General features: G+C 34.8%; 1 protein-coding gene across 3 annotated transcripts in view; it reads left to right on the top strand.

Annotated features, from left to right (window-relative positions):
• Positions 1-18,490, top strand: part of SLTM (SAFB like transcription modulator) — a 42,831-nt gene that overhangs the window by 11,766 nt on the left and 12,575 nt on the right. For 2 of the 3 annotated variants that reach the window (XM_034994474.1, XM_034994472.1), the window contains exons 3-9: positions 570-634; positions 3,305-3,502; positions 4,386-4,433; positions 11,910-11,937; positions 13,277-13,745; positions 14,373-14,422; positions 16,602-16,720. In XM_034994474.1, the coding sequence (XP_034850365.1) occupies positions 570-634; positions 3,305-3,502; positions 4,386-4,433; positions 11,910-11,937; positions 13,277-13,745; positions 14,373-14,422; positions 16,602-16,720 (977 nt within the window). The remainder of the gene's footprint in view (positions 1-569; positions 635-3,304; positions 3,503-4,385; positions 4,434-11,909; positions 11,938-13,276; positions 13,746-14,372; positions 14,423-16,601; positions 16,721-18,490) is intronic. The other variant, XM_034994473.1, reaches the window with a different exon arrangement.

The following is an 18,490-nucleotide window of genomic DNA, read 5'->3' as shown; positions in this document are numbered from 1 at the left end:
AAGCTAAAAGCAGTCACTTGTACTAAAGGAATTTTCTTTTCTAAATGGTGAAGCAAGATGTATTTGAGAGTACAAGGCAATATTTAATCAACTGATGGACTGTAAGGTGTAGATTAAAGCATGAGAATTTTATTTCAGAGAAAGCTTGTTGAAGAGTAGTACTTAGGGATAGCTTTGTGGGGGACGCGAGTCTTGAACATAGCTATCAGACATCTGGTGATAGATTCAGAACACCATTGAAAGGTGCTGCTACTTCTGGGAGAATTGAAGAGAAGAGAATTTGAGTGGCATAAAGAAAAATGTATTATATATATCAAGTCAGTTAAGATGGTGGGTTTGTATTAAGATTACTTGTGCAGTTTATTTTAGTGAAGCAGCATGATGTTCTTTAAAAAAGGTTTTTTGTTTGGGACAGCTATGAGCAGGTGGTTTACAAGCAGTTCGCATTAGTTTTGTCAGATGATTTGGGAGTAGAGAGTGATCAATACCGTGGGGTAAACTCTTCTGAATGTTTTTTACTCTTAAAGTAATAAAATATTGGTTGTTAGCCCATTTTCCTTCTTTCGCAGGTAAAAAACAGGAAGCAGATGAGTTGAGTGGAGATGCTTCTGTGGAAGATGATGCTTTTGTCAAGGTAAAGTGTTAATTACTCAGGTTAAGACGTTTATTTTGCATGATGAATTCATGCATTTTACTTGAATAATAGATCCTGAAGTATGGAGGTAAAATAAAGATAGAGACTTAATGTAGTATTGTCAATCTCATCATAGTTGAGAAATATAATAAATGACTTTGTCTTTAGTTAAATGAGACATAGAGCTAAAAATAATGTTTGTCCAGGCCTTGAAGTAGAAATCAGATGTAGGGGCCAGAGGAACAGCTGCAAGACAAATGATATGTTAGTTCCTAGACAAGGTACTGCAATGAGGGTATTGATAGTTTATTTTTCATCTGCCGATTGCATTTAGCTTCTTTATAAAATATACAGAACTTAGATTAATGTAGTCCTTAAAATGGAGAGAGAAGATTGCTGATGTGTTGCTACTTAGTAAAGAGCAAATTAAGAAATTCGTTTTGCCCTTTTTGGCTGCAAATGAATGTATTTCAAAACTGACCAGCCAGAAAAATAATGTGTACAGTTTTAACTGCAGTTGTGGCAGTTCTATAAGTTATTTTTAATCACAGGTTTTTTGTTTTTTGTTTTTTTTTACTGATGTGATCTGCTACTTACTGATCATTAGGTCTTAAGTAGTGTGGCATTTGCAGGAATTATTTAAATGAGCACAGTTCCTCCTACATCATGTACATTTATACCCCATATATTCTGTTTTCTGTGTACAGTTAAGTCCATGTGGTCATAACATCTCTGGATGTCTGTGTGCTCTACCATGAAGTCAGCTCATGTCCATTCACATGACCATCTCTCCTATTGCTTAGCTCTCTACCCTCCCCACGTTACATGCACACACAGACCACAGAGCGTACCACACGTCCCACACTTCACACCTTGCACTTTGAGGGTACATACGCACAGAGAGAAAGAAACGTATGGTTGAGGACTTAACCCTGAAATCAGATAATTTTAGGAAATCCTTGCCCAGGGAGCTGTTAAAATTGATGATTGCTTGCCTGTAATCAGCTTTTGTTTGAGCCTTTCAAAACTCTCCAGTCTTTCTATTCTGTTATCCTTGTGATATATCTTCCTTTAGGTTTGTTCCTTTGCTCTTATTTTCTCCAGGTGTCTTCACTAGTGAGTGTATGATTAAGCAAAAATTATTCATAAGCTGGAAAAACATTATGACTTAGTAAAAACATTTTAATTTTCAAATGTCTAACTTTTAGCTCTTCAGTTCATAAAAATCTTACATTCATTTGAAATGTTAGGAGGTGATATATGCTTCTATTTAGCATAATAGTACTGTCTTTTGTATGTGCTGCAAAGGATACCTTCATGTGATTATTAAATGAGCCTGGTCATAATGTCTAGAAGAACAAAAGAGCTTTTTTTAAAAAAAATCTGATTTAAATAAATCTTCAGTTTCTTCTTTCTACTTCCTTTTTCACTTTGGGGAGGTACTGGCATATGTGATGTATTTGATAGAAAATAAGTGAATATACTTATCTCTCAGAATTGGTAATTCTGGAATTTATACAGTAGTGGTGAATAAATATCACCTATTGCCTAGACATGAATAGTGTAGTAATTGCTTTCATTTATAGGTGAGGAGAATGGTCAGAGTTGGCACTTCAGAATAGATAAAGTTCCCTTGGTGATTTCCCTTGGTTGCTTTTTTTTTTTTTTTTTTTTTGCATTAGTAAATGCAAAAAGTAGGGACTGTTACACAGTCCCCTACTCCGTTTTCAACCTCCAGTGTTCCCTTACTTATACGTGGTGAGGTTGGTTAAACCTACTGTCCCAGAGATGCCCTGCTCCCAAGCACTCCACCTTCCCATACAATCCTGTTCCTTTTCTTTGCCCACCTCCCCAGAAATTTCTGTTTCCTCACTGTAGTTCAGCTCTGAATGATTAATAGTCATGCCCCTACCCTTTTCCCCTTTTAACCCAGAAGACTTTTCTTAAATCTGTTATATTTACCGTAGAATAAGGAAGGGGGAAGAGTGTTCATTGCTTTCAACCCTTTCTTTGCAGTTAAAGAGGAAACTAACTAGATTGCTGCTTTTCTTTGTTTCTACTGAAGCACTGTGTGTCCATAAACTTTGAAGGGCAAACAATTCCTTCACCGAGACAGTCCCCAACCTGTGTTCCCCTGCCTAACTGGGATTGTGGCACAGTGATAGATTTTAAAACAAATACATTTAATTATTTGCATTTTTTTCAAGAACGGAATGTAACAGTTGGGGTGCCTTATTACTAATTAGAAATAAACTTTGTTATAATATGTAAGACTTGCAGAGTCTTTGAAGTTAAATCAAACTATGGCACATGGAGAAATCAAGTCATTTCTGTGAAGCCTTATCTTCTAGGACAGCTTCTGGAATGTGACTTGGTAAATATTAAATAACTGGAATTTGAGACCATCTCTAGTAGCAATCTAGTTAGTGCGTATCTCAGTGTGAGAGATTTGGGAACTTAGATGCATGGTTCAATGACTTTGGGATTTGACTCCCTCTATTTTTAAAGACACAGTTAATATATAGGGTCAAATGATTGAACTTTGGGAATAATGTCAAAATATGGTAAAATTTAAAACATGTAGACATGTAAATTACCAAAAAAAAACGTTTGGTGGATAGCCTATAGTACTTTGCCTCTAGTTGTACCAAATTTTCTTACCATTAAAAGGACTGTGAATTGGAGAATCAAGAGGCACATGAACAAGATGGAAATGACGAACTAAAGGACTCTGAAGAATTTGGTGAAAATGAAGAAGAAAATGTACATTCCAAGGAGTTACTTTCTGCAGAAGAAAACAAGAGAACTCATGAATTAATAGAGGCAGAAGCAATAGAAGATATAGAAAAAGAGGACATCGAAAGTCAGGTCTTTAGACAGTTTTTTTAAAATGTGAACAGATAAATTAAGTAATAAATAATAAAAAGTATTTCTTCTAGTTCAATGTGGAAGTCTGAGAATTTTCAGAAAATATATTTTTGAATTTATTTATAAGTCACCTGAAATCCTACTAGCTTTTAAATTTTGGCTTATGATCTTCCACATTTGTATATATTTGTACAGAATAGTTATTATGCCTTTAGTTGCTATTTGTTCTATATAATGTTTTCATATAATGTATCATGATAACTTCATAATGCGTGTGTTATACTGTAACTTACTAGACTGAATAGCCACTCCTTTGATTTGGGACATTTACATTGAAGTTGTTTTCTGTTCCACTATGGATGAGTGTATCAGTTCACTCTGATCTTGCCAACAGTACTGGATGGTAACTTTTTATCTGTTGCTACTTTAGTAGATCTAAAAGGTTAACTTGCATTTCTTTGGTTATTATCAAGGGTGGGGAATTACTTAGGAAAGTTTAATTTAAAGACATATAATTTAAAAGATACTTTCTTTGACTGAAAGAGACCATTTGTCCTGCTTTGAAATATGTTAGTATGTCTTAAGAAAACCAGTGGATTAGGGAGGGAGTCAGTACAGTTAATGATCATGCTTAGAATACTTCCATTCTACCTAGCTTAATAAATGAAGGGCTCAAGAGATTTTTCTAATTCTCTCTCAATGTGACTTCTTTTATGTTGGCATAAAAAATATAGTCTGCATTATTAAGCATTGACTTAGTACCCATGGTATCGTAGACACTGTACAGAACACAAGGCAAGTGATAATTAGATAGAGCATAAAAGCATTCTCATGTTACCCAGATATTTTGTAAAGCAAAGCTATTGTATACCCTTTTACTTAGGAAATTGAAGCTCAAGAAGGTGAAGATGATACCTTTCTAACAGCCCAAGTAAGTTTATATTTAGTCCTATGAATATGATATTGTGGGTGGAAGGGCTTGGAAAAGGAATCTTATTTTGACTTCAAAATCCTCTAATTCATAAAACTGCCTTGAACTTAATACTGAATTATTTATGTGGTATATACGAAATACTTAAAATTGGCAGCTGAAATTTCTGTTGCCACAAAGGTAATTGGAAGATATTATAACAAGGTTCCTACCCTTTTCAGAAGAAAAATAAAAATAATCCATCCTTTATGTTAAAAAAAAAAACAAAAAAAAACTCTGGTTACCAGTCTTTTGAGAAGTCTACACTCTCCTTGATTTTTTTTTCCTGTCACTTTGTTAAGAAGTAAATCATTTAGAAGTACTAATATCCTTTACAAAGCTTTATTTAAGATTTTGCTAATTTAACACACCTAGGATGGGCATAGTGTAAAAATGATAAAAATCTCTGTTCTAGAGATTTACTCGGGTGTGTGTTTGTGTGTGTGTATGTGTGTAGAAAATGAGTGCTCTTCTATTGCGTGTTGTGTTTTTTTGGTATATATGATTTATATAATGTACATTTTAAAGCATGGTTTACAGGGGCTATAAACACATTTATATAACTCAGTTGCTACAATGTTTTCTTTTTAGTTTATCCTTTGGTTTTGTTTTGTTTTGTTTCCATATCTGTACTTAAGAAGCCTTGTTCATGTACCTTCTTTAAATAGTATGCTTTGAAGTAGAGATAGGACTTTCCTCTGTTTCCCAGATTTAGAAAAAAATAGTGATCAGGTCTATTATTTCCTTAGTTAATATTTGCTAGAAGAGTATGTAGTGGGGCTCATATTTATGCACTGCTTAGCTGATTGCCTCTGGTCACACACACCTTCTTTCCTGCAGCTCTCTTGCCTTTGAAATGATGGTGAGCCACAAATGCTGGTGAGGTATCTTGGCTTTCTGCATTTATTGCAGTGGGAGAGAAACTGCATTTCTGGGAGAAATGTGTCTGATAATTTAGAATATTCAGGAAGGAAATGTTAGGACTGTGAAAGTCTGTAGATTTGTTCCCCGTGCGAGCTACAAATAAGTTCATTTCTGAGTGATAAAGATTAGTTGAGGAAAATTAACTTTCAAATTGAGGGGGCGTACCTTTTTTACATTACTAATTTGCAAAAAGGTAGAGTTGAGCTCATCATATTCTTTAGCAGCTAGCTTGTTCATTTCCACTTAGGCCACTCCTGTAGTTGTGCAGGTTGTAAGTTGTGTAAAGGCACCAATCATATCTAAGGGGCCCCATTCACATAATAAACTATATATTTATTATAAAAATTAAACAGATGGAAGTAAAGTATCTTAAGGAATGGATACCTTTTTCTAATTTTCACAACATGGCCTGGAGAGGGCCTTGCTCCCCTTCTATCCTGATAATGAAAGAACAGTTATTTCTCATCAAGGGGCAAGTATTGCCTTATTGTATCAAAAGATAGAGAGGTTACATCTTCAGAGAAGTTTTCTTTAAGTAAAATGACCTTTTTTCTCCTTCTAAGTAATGTACAGTGGAACATCTAGCAACATATATAAATGTGTCTGCGTTTCATTGTGTTTTTATTATCATTAAATATGCAATTAGTATTCAAATGTTCAATTGTGTATAGTTTTTGTTTTTTGTTTTGCTTTTTGTTTTTACAGGTTTTGTACAAATACGATGTTCCCGTTCTGGTTGATTGAAATGTTTATTAGGTCTCTTAAAGGTTTTTCCCTCCACTATTTTATTTGTTGAAGAAATTGAGTTGTGTATTCTGTAGAGCAAAGGTGGTTGGTAGAGTTTTTCTTAATGGGACTACGTAGAAAATATTTTAGCTGTTGTGGGCCATATGATCTCTGTTATAACTATAAAACTCTGCATTGTTGTGTAAAAGCATCCATATACAGTGGGTAAATAAATGGATATGGCTGTTTCAGTAAAAATATTTACAAAAAGAGGCATCTAGCATAGTTTGCCAATCCCTGCTTGTAGGGTTTCCAGAGTCTAGATATTGCTGATTACATTTCTGTGGAGTCATTCAACATGATTCTTTGTTTACTGTATTCTCTGTAAATGGGTAAGTTGGCCATGGGATCTAGAGGCTTGCTGTCCGATTCAGGGCACCCCACCCCCAACCCAACACACCCAACTACTTCATAGATAGTATTGTGTTCTTCCATTTGGCTACACCTAATGTCTGGTTATATCTTCTCGATGATGGTACCAATCATTGATCCATACCCCTTGGATCAAAGTAGTGATATTCTAATTCTGTCATTTCTTCCTTATTTATTAGCTGGAATGGTCCTAGAAATAGAAATATCTCCTACTATTTGGTTACTCAGTGGTACCATTTACAAAGGAAAGCCAGCATATATATTTATTTCTGATGCTTTTCCTTTTATTTACCAATTTTTGGAATAATGAGCCAGTTCCTTACTATCTTTAACAGTGACTAATGAGTTTTTTATTTTTCCTCCCTTAGTTTCATTTTGAATTCATGGGTTTAAATATATTTAATGTATTTAAGTCCATTGTAGTTATCGTTGTTCAATGTTCAAATTGCCCCATCTGTAGCTTGTGAGAGCCTCTTCATTTCAACATGATCCTAGTAGTCTTTGATTGCTTTCTGGTATGTAATGATGTTCCTTTTTCTTCTCTAGACCTAATTAGCCATTGTTTCCTTTTGGTGGTAAGTGGTTTTCAAGAACCTGGTCTCGGTGGTAGGGGTGTTCATTGCTACTGGGTTTTCATGCTTTCTAGGTCTTTTCTTTCAAGATACAGTGCTAGTGAATGTGTGTGGTTTTTTGGTTTGTTTTTGCTTTTAAGTTAAATAGATTTTGAGGTCATAGGGATACTTCTAAGTTAATCATTTTCTTTGTCTTACAGTATACCTACAACAGTCTTAGAAACTTAATACCAACACCACTATCAAAAAGATTACTGAGAAAAACAAAACAACAGATTACTGAAAATGATTTAAGATTTTTTCCCCATTATATCTGTCCTAAAGATGTACCCTTCTAAAAAAAAAAAAAAGATGTACCCTTCTAGGAATGAATAGTTACTGCATATTAGACTAGTTCTGCTCTATATGGTTATATCACCCCAACTCATACAGATTTAGGTTGACGTGTTTCATTTTATTTTCAGTAATTAAAGTATTGCTTTTAAAAAAATTGAATCTGTAACTTCTTGTGAGTATATAATTCAAAATAGCTAGAAAATTTAATCTGATTTTATAATTTACAATATTTACATGGTTTCAAAATCAAAGCTATGAGAAAAATGCATTCAAAAAAGTCCCTTCACTCAAGCCAGCTTTCAGGCTTACTTGGATTTTAAATATTTGGCCTTTAAGTGTTAGCCTCTGTTATACTACATAGAATTTGGTTCAAATTGTGCTTCTATTAGTTACCTATAATATTATGACTTTGGGCAGATTCTGTTAGTCAGTTTCTATGTCTGTAAAATGAACATTGTAATTCCTACCTGCTGGATTGATGTTAGGATTGATCATAGATCCTGGCTAAGTACTAAGAGTACCTGTGCAGTCTGGTTGTGATACTGTTTTATTAGCTTGAAGATACCCGTTACTTGAGAAATTTGGGGAAATTTTTCTCAAAAATGTTTATGTTTGCTAGTGCTGTAATTCTTAAAAATTTCCTCTAATCTCAGTCTCTTCAGTCTTCTGTGATCACACCATGTATATTCCTTTTTCTATTTGCGCTTGCCCTTAATGTTTCACTAATTTGATACCAGTTTTTTGTCATATGAAGTCTGTGTACCTTGAAAGCCAGATTTATCTGTATCTCCTCCATAAAACTTTCTTTAGTATCTTTTATGTAGTGCTTTATGGTTTACAAAGAACTTTTTATATCCATTATCTTATTTAATTTTTTGTATTCTATTTAGGTCGTATGTTATCTCTATTTTATGGGTAAACTTCAGCTAAGTGGATAACAAAACCACAGAGTAAAACTGTTTCAGTGGTAAAGATAGGATAAATACCCAGGTCTCAAGATGTCTAGTTTGGTATTGTTTTCACTAAATAAGTGCACACTAGTAAATGTTTTCTGAATTTCATTGTACTTACACAGTGCTGCAGTTAAGCCCGTTACATAAATGGAAATGAGCAGTTCACTCCTTCCATCTAAAAATAGTAGTGTCTCACACCACATTTATTCAGTAAAATCATTCAACAAATATTTATTGAGTACTTATCTTGTGCGGGGTATTTTGTATTTCCTATGACCTTTAGCATATTGCATAGATAGCAGGCAGTTGGTGGTTTAAGGTTATTTTGAAGGTTTATTTTAAATCAGGCTGAATATGCTGTTTATATAAAAGTCAGGGGAAAGGAGACTTTCCAGAAGAGGTCTTCTTACGTAGCACATGTATGTTACATTATCTCACGAGATTAACCTAGGGGGAAGGTAGAATGAGTGTTAGTGTATATACATATATATACACATATGAGTATGTGTATCCTTACTGTATATATAATAAGCACTTTATTAACTGAAAAATAAGTCCTTCGCTTGTCTTTGTCTCTTATCATTGCTGCTCCTAGGATGAAATAAAAATAGAGAAGCTTCATATATGACTTTTGGCATTTGACTAAGGATTGTAGATCCTGCTACAAAGATAAACAACATGAATTCCTACCTTACAGGGAGCATTTGCTTCATTTTCTTATGTGAAATATTACATTTTTTTTGAGATAAACTCAAAAAGTAGTTAATATAAGAGGATGCTTTACATTGTTGTTACTGATTTAGTATATTTTTCATTTGAAAAAAACCTGTTTTCAGTGGAGGAAAATTATTTTCAGATAAGGTGCATATCATTTGTATCATTTAGACAGGAAAAATTTCCCATTGTCTTTCTTGTATTTCTTGTTTTGTTTCCTTTTTATGAGGACTTTTAGGCTTACGTAGGGCCAAAGGTTTGACTTTAGTAGTGCTTTGTTTACTGCACATACTGCACAGCAAAGTCTGCACTGAACTGTGGCTTGTCTTTCCTACTAACCCTAGTGGTTTCTGTGCTTCACCCCCAACTGTTAGTCGGTTTTATTTTCTAAAAGCCAGGTCAGACTCTTCTAGGGGCATTTAAGTATATGTAGTAAAGCTAGCGTTACCTCTAATTTGAGAAACTAATGTTATGAGTCCTTTCAGAAGACATGTTGAGTAATTAGGATAAATATCTAAAAGCTCTTCAGCAAAGTAAGGCAAACCTTACCAGTTATTTTAGCAGCAAGAAATAACATTTCTAATTGGTAGAATTACAGCAGAAAGGATTTTGTTTTTTACATTACAGTTTTTAAATTTTTTTACTTTTTAAAACAGGAGATAATTTGGCCATTTTTTTTTTTTTTGAACCTGTCAATATGGCAACTCTAAGAGAATAACTGGGAAGTGGTGTGCTGTTGGTAGATAAAGAAACGGCAGGTTGCATTCTTTAAGTTCATTTGTTCTCCTGAGTAACAGTTAAGATGTTCCAGTTTGTTTATCCCCCCACAACAAATTACTGGACTAAAAGAATTTGGAAGAAAAAGATAAATCGACAGTTCATCCTTTCTTTGCTGCCATTGCCTGCCACTCCACCCAAGTGAAAGCATTTTTCTTTCCTTTCCAGATGTTGCAGATTAGAAACAATGACTAAAACTAAATTCTGGTTCAACAGAACGACAATAAAGAGGTTATTAGAGCATAATATAATGGACTTATGTGATAATACGATTCACTTTGCTATCAATCAGTAATCTACTTGTTTTTGGACTCTTACTTCCTAAGCTTGTGGTTTAGTTGTTTCAGTGTTTTTAGTTTCCTTCATGTTTAGTGTGTAAAGCAATTGGGCATTCCATAATTTGGGGGCACTTACATGTTAGCTTAAAGTCGAAAAATCCTTTAAAATGATTTCTTAGAAATAATGGTGGTTATCAGATGAAATTTTGAGCATACGGTAAAATATTTGACATTTTTAAGGAATGCATGCTTTTTTGGAATCTAAAATTATGTTATAAGATAAATACACCATTTAAACTTTTGTTTACAGTTCAATTTTTAAAATCTTCTTTCATTACTAGGCTGTCACTCTAAGGCAGTAGTTCTTAAAATGTAGTCCTTGGACCAACAGCATCAGCATCACCTGGAAACTTGTTAGAGATGCAGATTCTCAAGTCCTGCCTCCAGACCTGAATTAGAAACTCTGGGTTGGTGCTCAGCAGACTGTTTTAACAAGCCTTCCAGGGGATTCTGATACAGACTGAAAGTCTGAGACCCACTACTCTAAGGCTTTGTGTGTGGTAGCTTCATACCACCTTGACTGAAAATGATCTACTTCGACTCAGCTTTTATTTTAAAAGTTATAAATTAAAACATCCCTTAACTTTTTTTTCCTTTCCCGAGATTAAATGAATATTTGCTTATTCTGATCTTTAATTTGGGGAAAATGTTGGTTTTTTCTTGGTGTGACTTTGACTACCTTCAGGGGTTTTTTGCAGTATTTGCTGGGTAGAGAAAAAGGGAAAATCCCTTTGCAGTATTCCTGTTTTCAGGCTAGCACATGCTTAATTTTAGATTAAGCGAAGAGATCACATATTAAAATTAAAATCAGTCATATTTTGGGCGCCTGGGTGGCTCAGTTGGTTAAGCGACTGCCTTCGGCTCAGGTCATGATCCTGGAGTCCCTGGATCGAGTCCCGCATCGGGCTCCCTGCTCAGCAGGGCATCTGCTTCTCCCTCTGACCCTCCCCCCTCTCATGTGCTCTCTCTCATTCTCTCTCTCTCAAATAAATCTTTAAAAAATAAATAAATAAATAAATAAAATCAGTCATATTTTTAAAACAGTGTGAGTTACTATTTTGATTACCTGTAGTGCAAATACCATTTTTAAAGTGTCTGACCACTAGGGTATATGTGACCACTGTGAATTCTTTTTCAACAGAAAGAAGGGATGAATAATTTGAAAATAACTACTCTTGTAGTCACTCCTCTTCTGAGATGCCTAGAAAGGGTTTTTGTTTGTTTGTTTTATTAATGTGCATTTAAGCCCTTGAAAGTGTATGTCTTCACAGTATACTTTCTCATACTGTTTTGAATAGCACGCCCTAAAAGTGCTTTTGAACTGAGTCACATAAGATGATGAGGTCAGTCTTTTGGCAACTCTGATGTGAGTAGGATTCAGATTCTATAAACTAGTTTTGAATACTGAAACTAATCCATTTGATTGTTGATCTAATTACTGATAGATTTACCTGTTTTGTCTGAGACCACATACACCAGATAATGTGCCACATTTCTCTAAATGGGCTCTGGTTCTGATCGGAATAGCCTATATTTGTTAGTGATAGGTGTCCCTAATTAATATTATTAAATTATATACCAGTTTAACCTCACTGCTTTTGTGCTATTACTAAAATCTAGTTTTAAGTGAATTCATTTTACATTTGATTATTCTTTGAATTTCAGGATGGTGAGGAAGAAGAAAATGAGAAAGGTATGTTGGATGCCAAGTAGAGTTTAAAAATTGCTGACATTTAGAAAAATAGTAAATTATGTGAAAATAAAACATTCCTTATTTGAAATCTTATTTTTGAAATGAGTTTATTTTCAAATTTATCAATTTAGTGAATTAAGTTAGCATCTTGATTTTATTTTTCAATTGGTTTTAATTTTCTTTTTAACATTGAAGCTGTGTTCTAACTTAATGGTACATATCAGTTACTGTAGTGGACATTGCCATATATTATTTAACCCAATTTTAATTTTATGTTTTAAAATAACTTCTAGCATACGGTAAGTCGATAATGTCCTTTAAGACTGGCACTGCAGTAACTCATACGTGCTTATTGGGGTCCTAGAGTGTAACAGATAATTAATTGTACAACCAGTCCTAAAAATGGGTGACCGGGAGACTGACTTTTTGTTTGCTGCATAGAGAAACTTTCATACAGTCTTCAGACAGTTTTCATAGTTTAGGAGAACTGTCTCATTCAATACGATTACAGGGACATCAGTAGTAATGCATTGATCAGTACGAGGTTATGGAAGAGTTCTTGGATGGAAGTCAAAGGATCCTCCTTTGGACTAGAAAGGACATGGAGCAGGGTTCTAAGCAAGGCAGAATAAAAAGCCCAAAAGCGATGACGAAGTAAAGCTACTGACTGAAAATCTCACATGCCCGAAGCCTTTCCATTTTGGGGAAATGCAAGACATCTTCGAAAATGGCAATTTCGGGACTGGCTGGACAGGATGAAGACTGGAAATAACCAATTTCCTGAACATTATGGAGCAGGACATCTTTGGAGCCTTCTGTAGCAGTTTTCCATACGATTCTGGACTACCCAAGAATTGAATCAGAAGAGTGAAAAGGATGGGGCCCTGAAAAACTTTGAAGACTGATTGATATCCTCAGACTGTGACCTTTCAAGACGTCACCATGGGAGTTCCGAAGGTCACAAGGGTTAAACCCAAGATAATTTGAACATTGAATAACAAATCTGCACATCTGTCACTATCTCATCGAGGGAAACAAAATCTTCCGTTTGCCATTAACTTATAACCACAAACGAAGAGCTGGTATTCTCAGGATGGAACCACTTCCTCACTTTTGTTGTTTGGTATTTGTATGTAGAGATCATTTTTTCCATGAAGAATAAGTGATCCTGGGTAAAGGATTGTTAATGTTAGTTAATACCCTTGTGTTTTTTTTTCCCCTAACCTTCCATCAGTGCTAATAACTGGCTTTATATTTTCTAGGTCCTATTCTAGCTTATGAATATGAAATTGTTTAAACTTCTTGTTTTGCCATATTTATTCCTGTTAAATCCTCTTAGATATAGCAGGTTCTGGTGATGGTACACAAGAAGTATCTAAACCTCTTCCTTCAGAAGGGAACCTAGCTGAGGCTGATCACACAGCTCACGAAGAGATGGAAGCTAATGCACCTGTGAAAGAAGCTGAGGATGACAACATCTCGGTCACAATCCAGGCTGAAGATGCCATCACTCTGGATTTTGATGGTGATGACCTCCTAGAAACAGGTAAAAATGTGAAAATTACAGATTCTGAAGCAAGTAAGCCAAAAGATGGGCAGGACGCCATTGCACAGAGCCCGGAGAAGGAAAGCAAGGATTATGAGATGAATGCGAACCATAAAGATGGTAAGAAGGAAGACTGCGTGAAGGGTGAGCCTGTCGAGAAGGAAGCCAGAGAAGGTTCTAAGAAAGCAGAATCTGGAGACAAAGAAAAGGATACTTTGAAGAAAGGGCCCTCGTCTACTGGGGCCTCTGGTCAAGCAAAGAGGTTTGTTTTTCTATGTCAGTTCTTTACGATACTGAATTCCAGCACTCAATAAGGTCACTCTGCATTAAGGGGGTGGCTTCAAGACCATGTACAGTAATTAGTACTTAGGATCCTGCCATAATATTTTTGACCGTCCTAAGTTACTTTTAAAAACATTTCAAGATCTTCGTAATATGCAGTGTGTCCTACTGATTGCATTGTCGCATTGTCAGCATATATTTGGTTTTTTTTTTTTTGGTTGTTTTTTGTTTTTTGGTTTTTTTTTTCAAATTGACAATTTTTTTGTGTTTTATTTTTAAAAATCCTTGTGATGATGGTTAATGAACAACTATCGGTCCTAAGAACACAAAGTGAAGTCAAGTCCCAGTCCTCAAATCTGGAGAAGATGGCCATATATCCACTGAATAGAATTGTCAGAAAATCTAGCTCTTCAGGCATCTTGGGGAAAATCAGTGCAAGAATCCTAAGGGAATCATTTGCTCAAATAACCTAATCTAGGCCTTTGGAATTGTTAATTTGTACGAATAGTACTAGTGTGAAATATGGTCGATATCAAGCTGTTCGATTTTTGTTTTCTTTTTTTTTTTTTTTTGTTTTCAATTTTCTTCTGGTGATTTGCTTCTTTAGCTCTTCAAAGGAATCTAAGGAGAGCAAGACATCATCCAAAGATGACAAAGGTAATGAATTTTTTTTCCTGTTTGTTTGAGTGGTAAATGGCGTAATTTCGTTAGAAAGTAATAATCGTCTGGGGTTTCCTTTGACCTTTAGTCATTAAAAATTGACATACTAAAAATGTTGGGTGGGCCTCGGTGTAGACTGTTGAGTTAAACAGATTTCTACAAACTCTGGGTGTGATTGAAGCGTTATGCTTTAATTACTTAGTTTGTAAACTGGTTTGAGTATGCTAAAAGTATGTGTTTTTCCCATTGTGTTCTACGCAACTGTATTGAGTGTTAATACAAGGGATATTTCCTTTTCTTACATTATAATTTTAGAAGTATTTTATCTTTAATTATAGTCATTTGCAACCCTATGCACCAGCACAACTTTTCCCCTGTTCTTGTCTAGTAGGAAATGTACTGTAAATAGTAATTGCCTCTATTTGTGGAGTCTAGCATTTAAAAGAAAATCAGTCTCTAACATTTGGTTTTACTTCTTTCATTGTTTAAACCAGGGCACACTTCTAGTAACGTAGCCAATATATAGGAGTTTGATTCTTGAAGACTTACTTCTTAATTTGACTTATTTTGGGTTACTGGGAGTCTTGTGTTGGAAATTAGTTTTATTTGAAATTCTTGTAAGCTTAAAGATGCAATATTTGATGTTGGGATGTCTGGTTATCTCATGGCTGTGTGCTGTCGTCTCCTGTTGTACATATGCCATCTACTTGAAAACATTTCTTGTTTTCTAAAAAAAAGCATTTTAAGGGAAAAATAACACCAGGTACTGCAGAGTCCTAAAATGCCTCTTCAGGGAATGTTAATCTGTATTGTGGTGCATTTAGTGTTATTTTGTTGGTACGTTTTGTAGCTGGAAATCTTAGTGATTGACTTACTAATTGACAATTAATTGCAATACTTAGATGTCTTACAGTTTTGGTTAATGGACAAAATACAATAACTTTACTAAGTGTTAACCCTAAATTTAGAAACTTGGTGGTCTTGGTTAAATGGTAACTTTTTTCTATTAGCTAAAAATTTTTTTTTTGTAAAAGAAGTACCTGGGCCCAAATGTTACTGGTAATATAAAAAAGATACACGCGCTTCTTGTTAGCATTTCATAAAATAAAATCGATCCTTTGATAAATGTATTTTTTAAGAGTAGAAATGCAGCAACCGTTAATATTTAAAATATTTGAGTCGGGTAGGTGTTGTCTCCTCATATAAGTCTACACTGACAGTAATTTTTCAACTAAAACTTGTGGCATGTAATATTCGAAAGCATTGAAATTTTTACTCTTTCTACTCTTTCCACATACTCTTTCCACCTGAAGTTACAAAAATTGTTACTTTTAATTATTACATACTGTTTTTCTTAAAGTGGAGTAAGAATTGTTTTCCAAGTGAAGTCAAATGAATGAAGGCTCCCCTTTTAGAATAGCACGTTTGAGGAAAAACCCTGGAGGGTGACTGAGTAGGCCTGTATTCTAAGAAATGGCATCTCTGTGTATGAAACCATAATTTGTGATGGAATTAGGGCAAAAATGATTCATATAACATTATATTTACCTATTCTAAAGGATTTTGAGGTTTCTGATTTTGAATATGTAATTAATTTGTCTTAGAAGATTGTCTTTTATTAAATCCAGAGTTAACTAGCTGCATATAATTTCTTTTTTATTCTTTCTCTACCAGAGAATGAAGATGAGCTGTTGGTTAGTCTTTGTTATTAAACGTTTAAATTCTTGGAAATAGTTTATCCCTTGCTTTGACTGTTCCCTCTTGCACTCCCAATTTCTCAGGATTAAAGCCCAGAACAGATGAGGGTAATTAAGCAGTCTGTACGTTTTTTGATGACTGCTTTCTGGTTGTGCAGTGGTAGAGTATAAATGATTAAACTTAACAGTGAAAGTCCAAGACCTGTAGTTGATGTTTTACCCATTTTGATTTTAAACTCACACGGTAGGAAGTATACAGATGTTTAGACTTGTTTCCTTACTTAGCTGTATTGTCTATTGTGTTTGATTTTAATAATAGCAGATTCATAGGATTTGGATACAGCAAGGTTGTACTATCATAATTTAACTAAGTTAAAAGAGGATTTTATAATTTTGAAATCATATGGACCTAATAATTTTGTTAAAAAATAAAATTTCCAATTAAGACACTAAAATGTCTGATATTAAATCTATTCTAGGAAGTACAAGTAGTACTAGTGGTAGCAGTGGAAGCTCAACTAAAAATATCTGGGTTAGTGGACTTTCTTCTAATACCAAAGCTGCTGACTTGAAGAACCTCTTTGGCAAATATGGAAAGGTACAATTTTTATCTGTCTTTCTAGTATCTCCATTTGAAATGGGGATTATATTCAAAACGGTATTACATAAAACCTTCCAATTTCTTGTTTTTCTTAGGACTGGTATAGGCATAATTATTGAGTTCTGTGGTATTGGTGAGTTTCAACATAAAATCTCACCCTGAGCCCTGGGGATCTTTTTATTAAAAGCTCGTATTTTGAGCTCATTTCAGCCAAGGACTGTGTTTTGTTTTTCACATTTGTCATGATTTTTCTAGAAACTAGAGTATCTGAGGCTGATCTGGTCATTTGGAAAATATAGGTAGACTAGTATTAGACGATGGGACATAGAGTTTGGGGGTGGGGTGGGAGCTGATGTCCCTGTCATCATACAGATTCTCATACAGTAGTGGAGAAAAATGTAAAACTGGTAAAAATATACTTAATCAGAAGTTGTGATATGTGCTATGATGGAAAGAGTTGCTAAGAAAGGAAAAAGGGGGGGCGCCTGGGTGGCTCAGTTGTTAAGCGTCTGCCTTCAGCTCAGGTCATGATCCCAGGGTCCTGGGATCGAGTCCCATATCGGGCTCCCTGCTCGGCGGGAAGCCTGCTTCTCCCTCTCCCACTCCCCCTGCTTGTGTTCCTGCTCTCGCTGTCTCTCTCTGTCAAATAAATAAATAAAATCTTTAAAAAAAAAAAAAGGAAAAAGGGGAGGGTTTGCTATAGTTGGTTCATCAGGAAAGGTTTCCCTGGCATATAAGGGGAAGACCTAATAGAAGAGAAGAATAGTCAATAATTAAATAGTCAGTTAATAGTTGTTGAATTGAATTATAGTCGATTTGTATCCCTTAAGGCACTCACTACTTTCTACCGTATATTTTTGGTTTTCATTAATACATCGTATGTAATCTACACCAGTGTAAGCTCTTTGATACCAGAGGCTTTATCTGCTGTACTTTGTGTGCACACAGTAGGCTTTGGAATATTTATTAATGACTAGTATTGGTAAATAACCAGTAATGAATGTTACAAAAATCTATCCTGTTGTTTTCAGGAGTCTTTTTTTTTCCTTCTAATATAGAGAGTTGCCTGAGTGTTCAGGATTCTTGTAGGTGTCAGATACAGAATACTGAGAATTGTAGTCACATGATTAGCCTTGGTAATTTATTGTTAGAGATCCAAAACCAATATTTTAATGCTGGCATTTCCTGGGACTAAGACTATATAAAGGACACCGTTGTAACAAGACGTTGGGCTTAAAAATCAGGTTGCTGTTGGGGCAAGTCTGCCTTTCCCAGAGTTGAGATAAAAGCTGATAGTTTCCAGCCATTCACACCACACAGCCTCCTTAATTCCCTGTTTACCTTTTCATGGCATTATGTCTGTCTTTCTCTTTGTTCAGCACTAGACTGTTCTCTCACTTTTCCTCTTACTCACCCATCCCTTGTCTCTCTTAACGATTTTATAGAATTGAAGTTATTTGTCACTTTGATATTGGTATAAATTTTAAAAGCACAAAACAAAGTGTGTCTCTTTAGAGTGTATTTTTGTAGGGTTTGTTTTAAAGACTGCTTTTTTATATGTGGATGATTCTTTATTCATTTTTTGAAATTTCTTGTAGTTACTCGTTATAGAAAATTGTTAACACTCATTTAGAAACTTTCTAGAAAGTTACCTTTTTTTTTCCCCCCTCTAAGAGGGTCAGGGTGGACTTATGGTAGGGGAAGTTTGGCCCAAATCTAATTGAGAATATTATTTCTTTGCTTTCATTAATTGTGCCATTATTTCAT

Source organism: Mirounga leonina, unplaced genomic scaffold (assembly GCF_011800145.1).
Source record: "Mirounga leonina isolate KUSES-001 unplaced genomic scaffold, KU_Mleo_1.0 Mir_91, whole genome shotgun sequence".
NCBI lineage: Eukaryota > Metazoa > Chordata > Mammalia > Carnivora > Phocidae > Mirounga > Mirounga leonina.
This window is presented reverse-complemented; position numbering and strand designations above follow the sequence as displayed.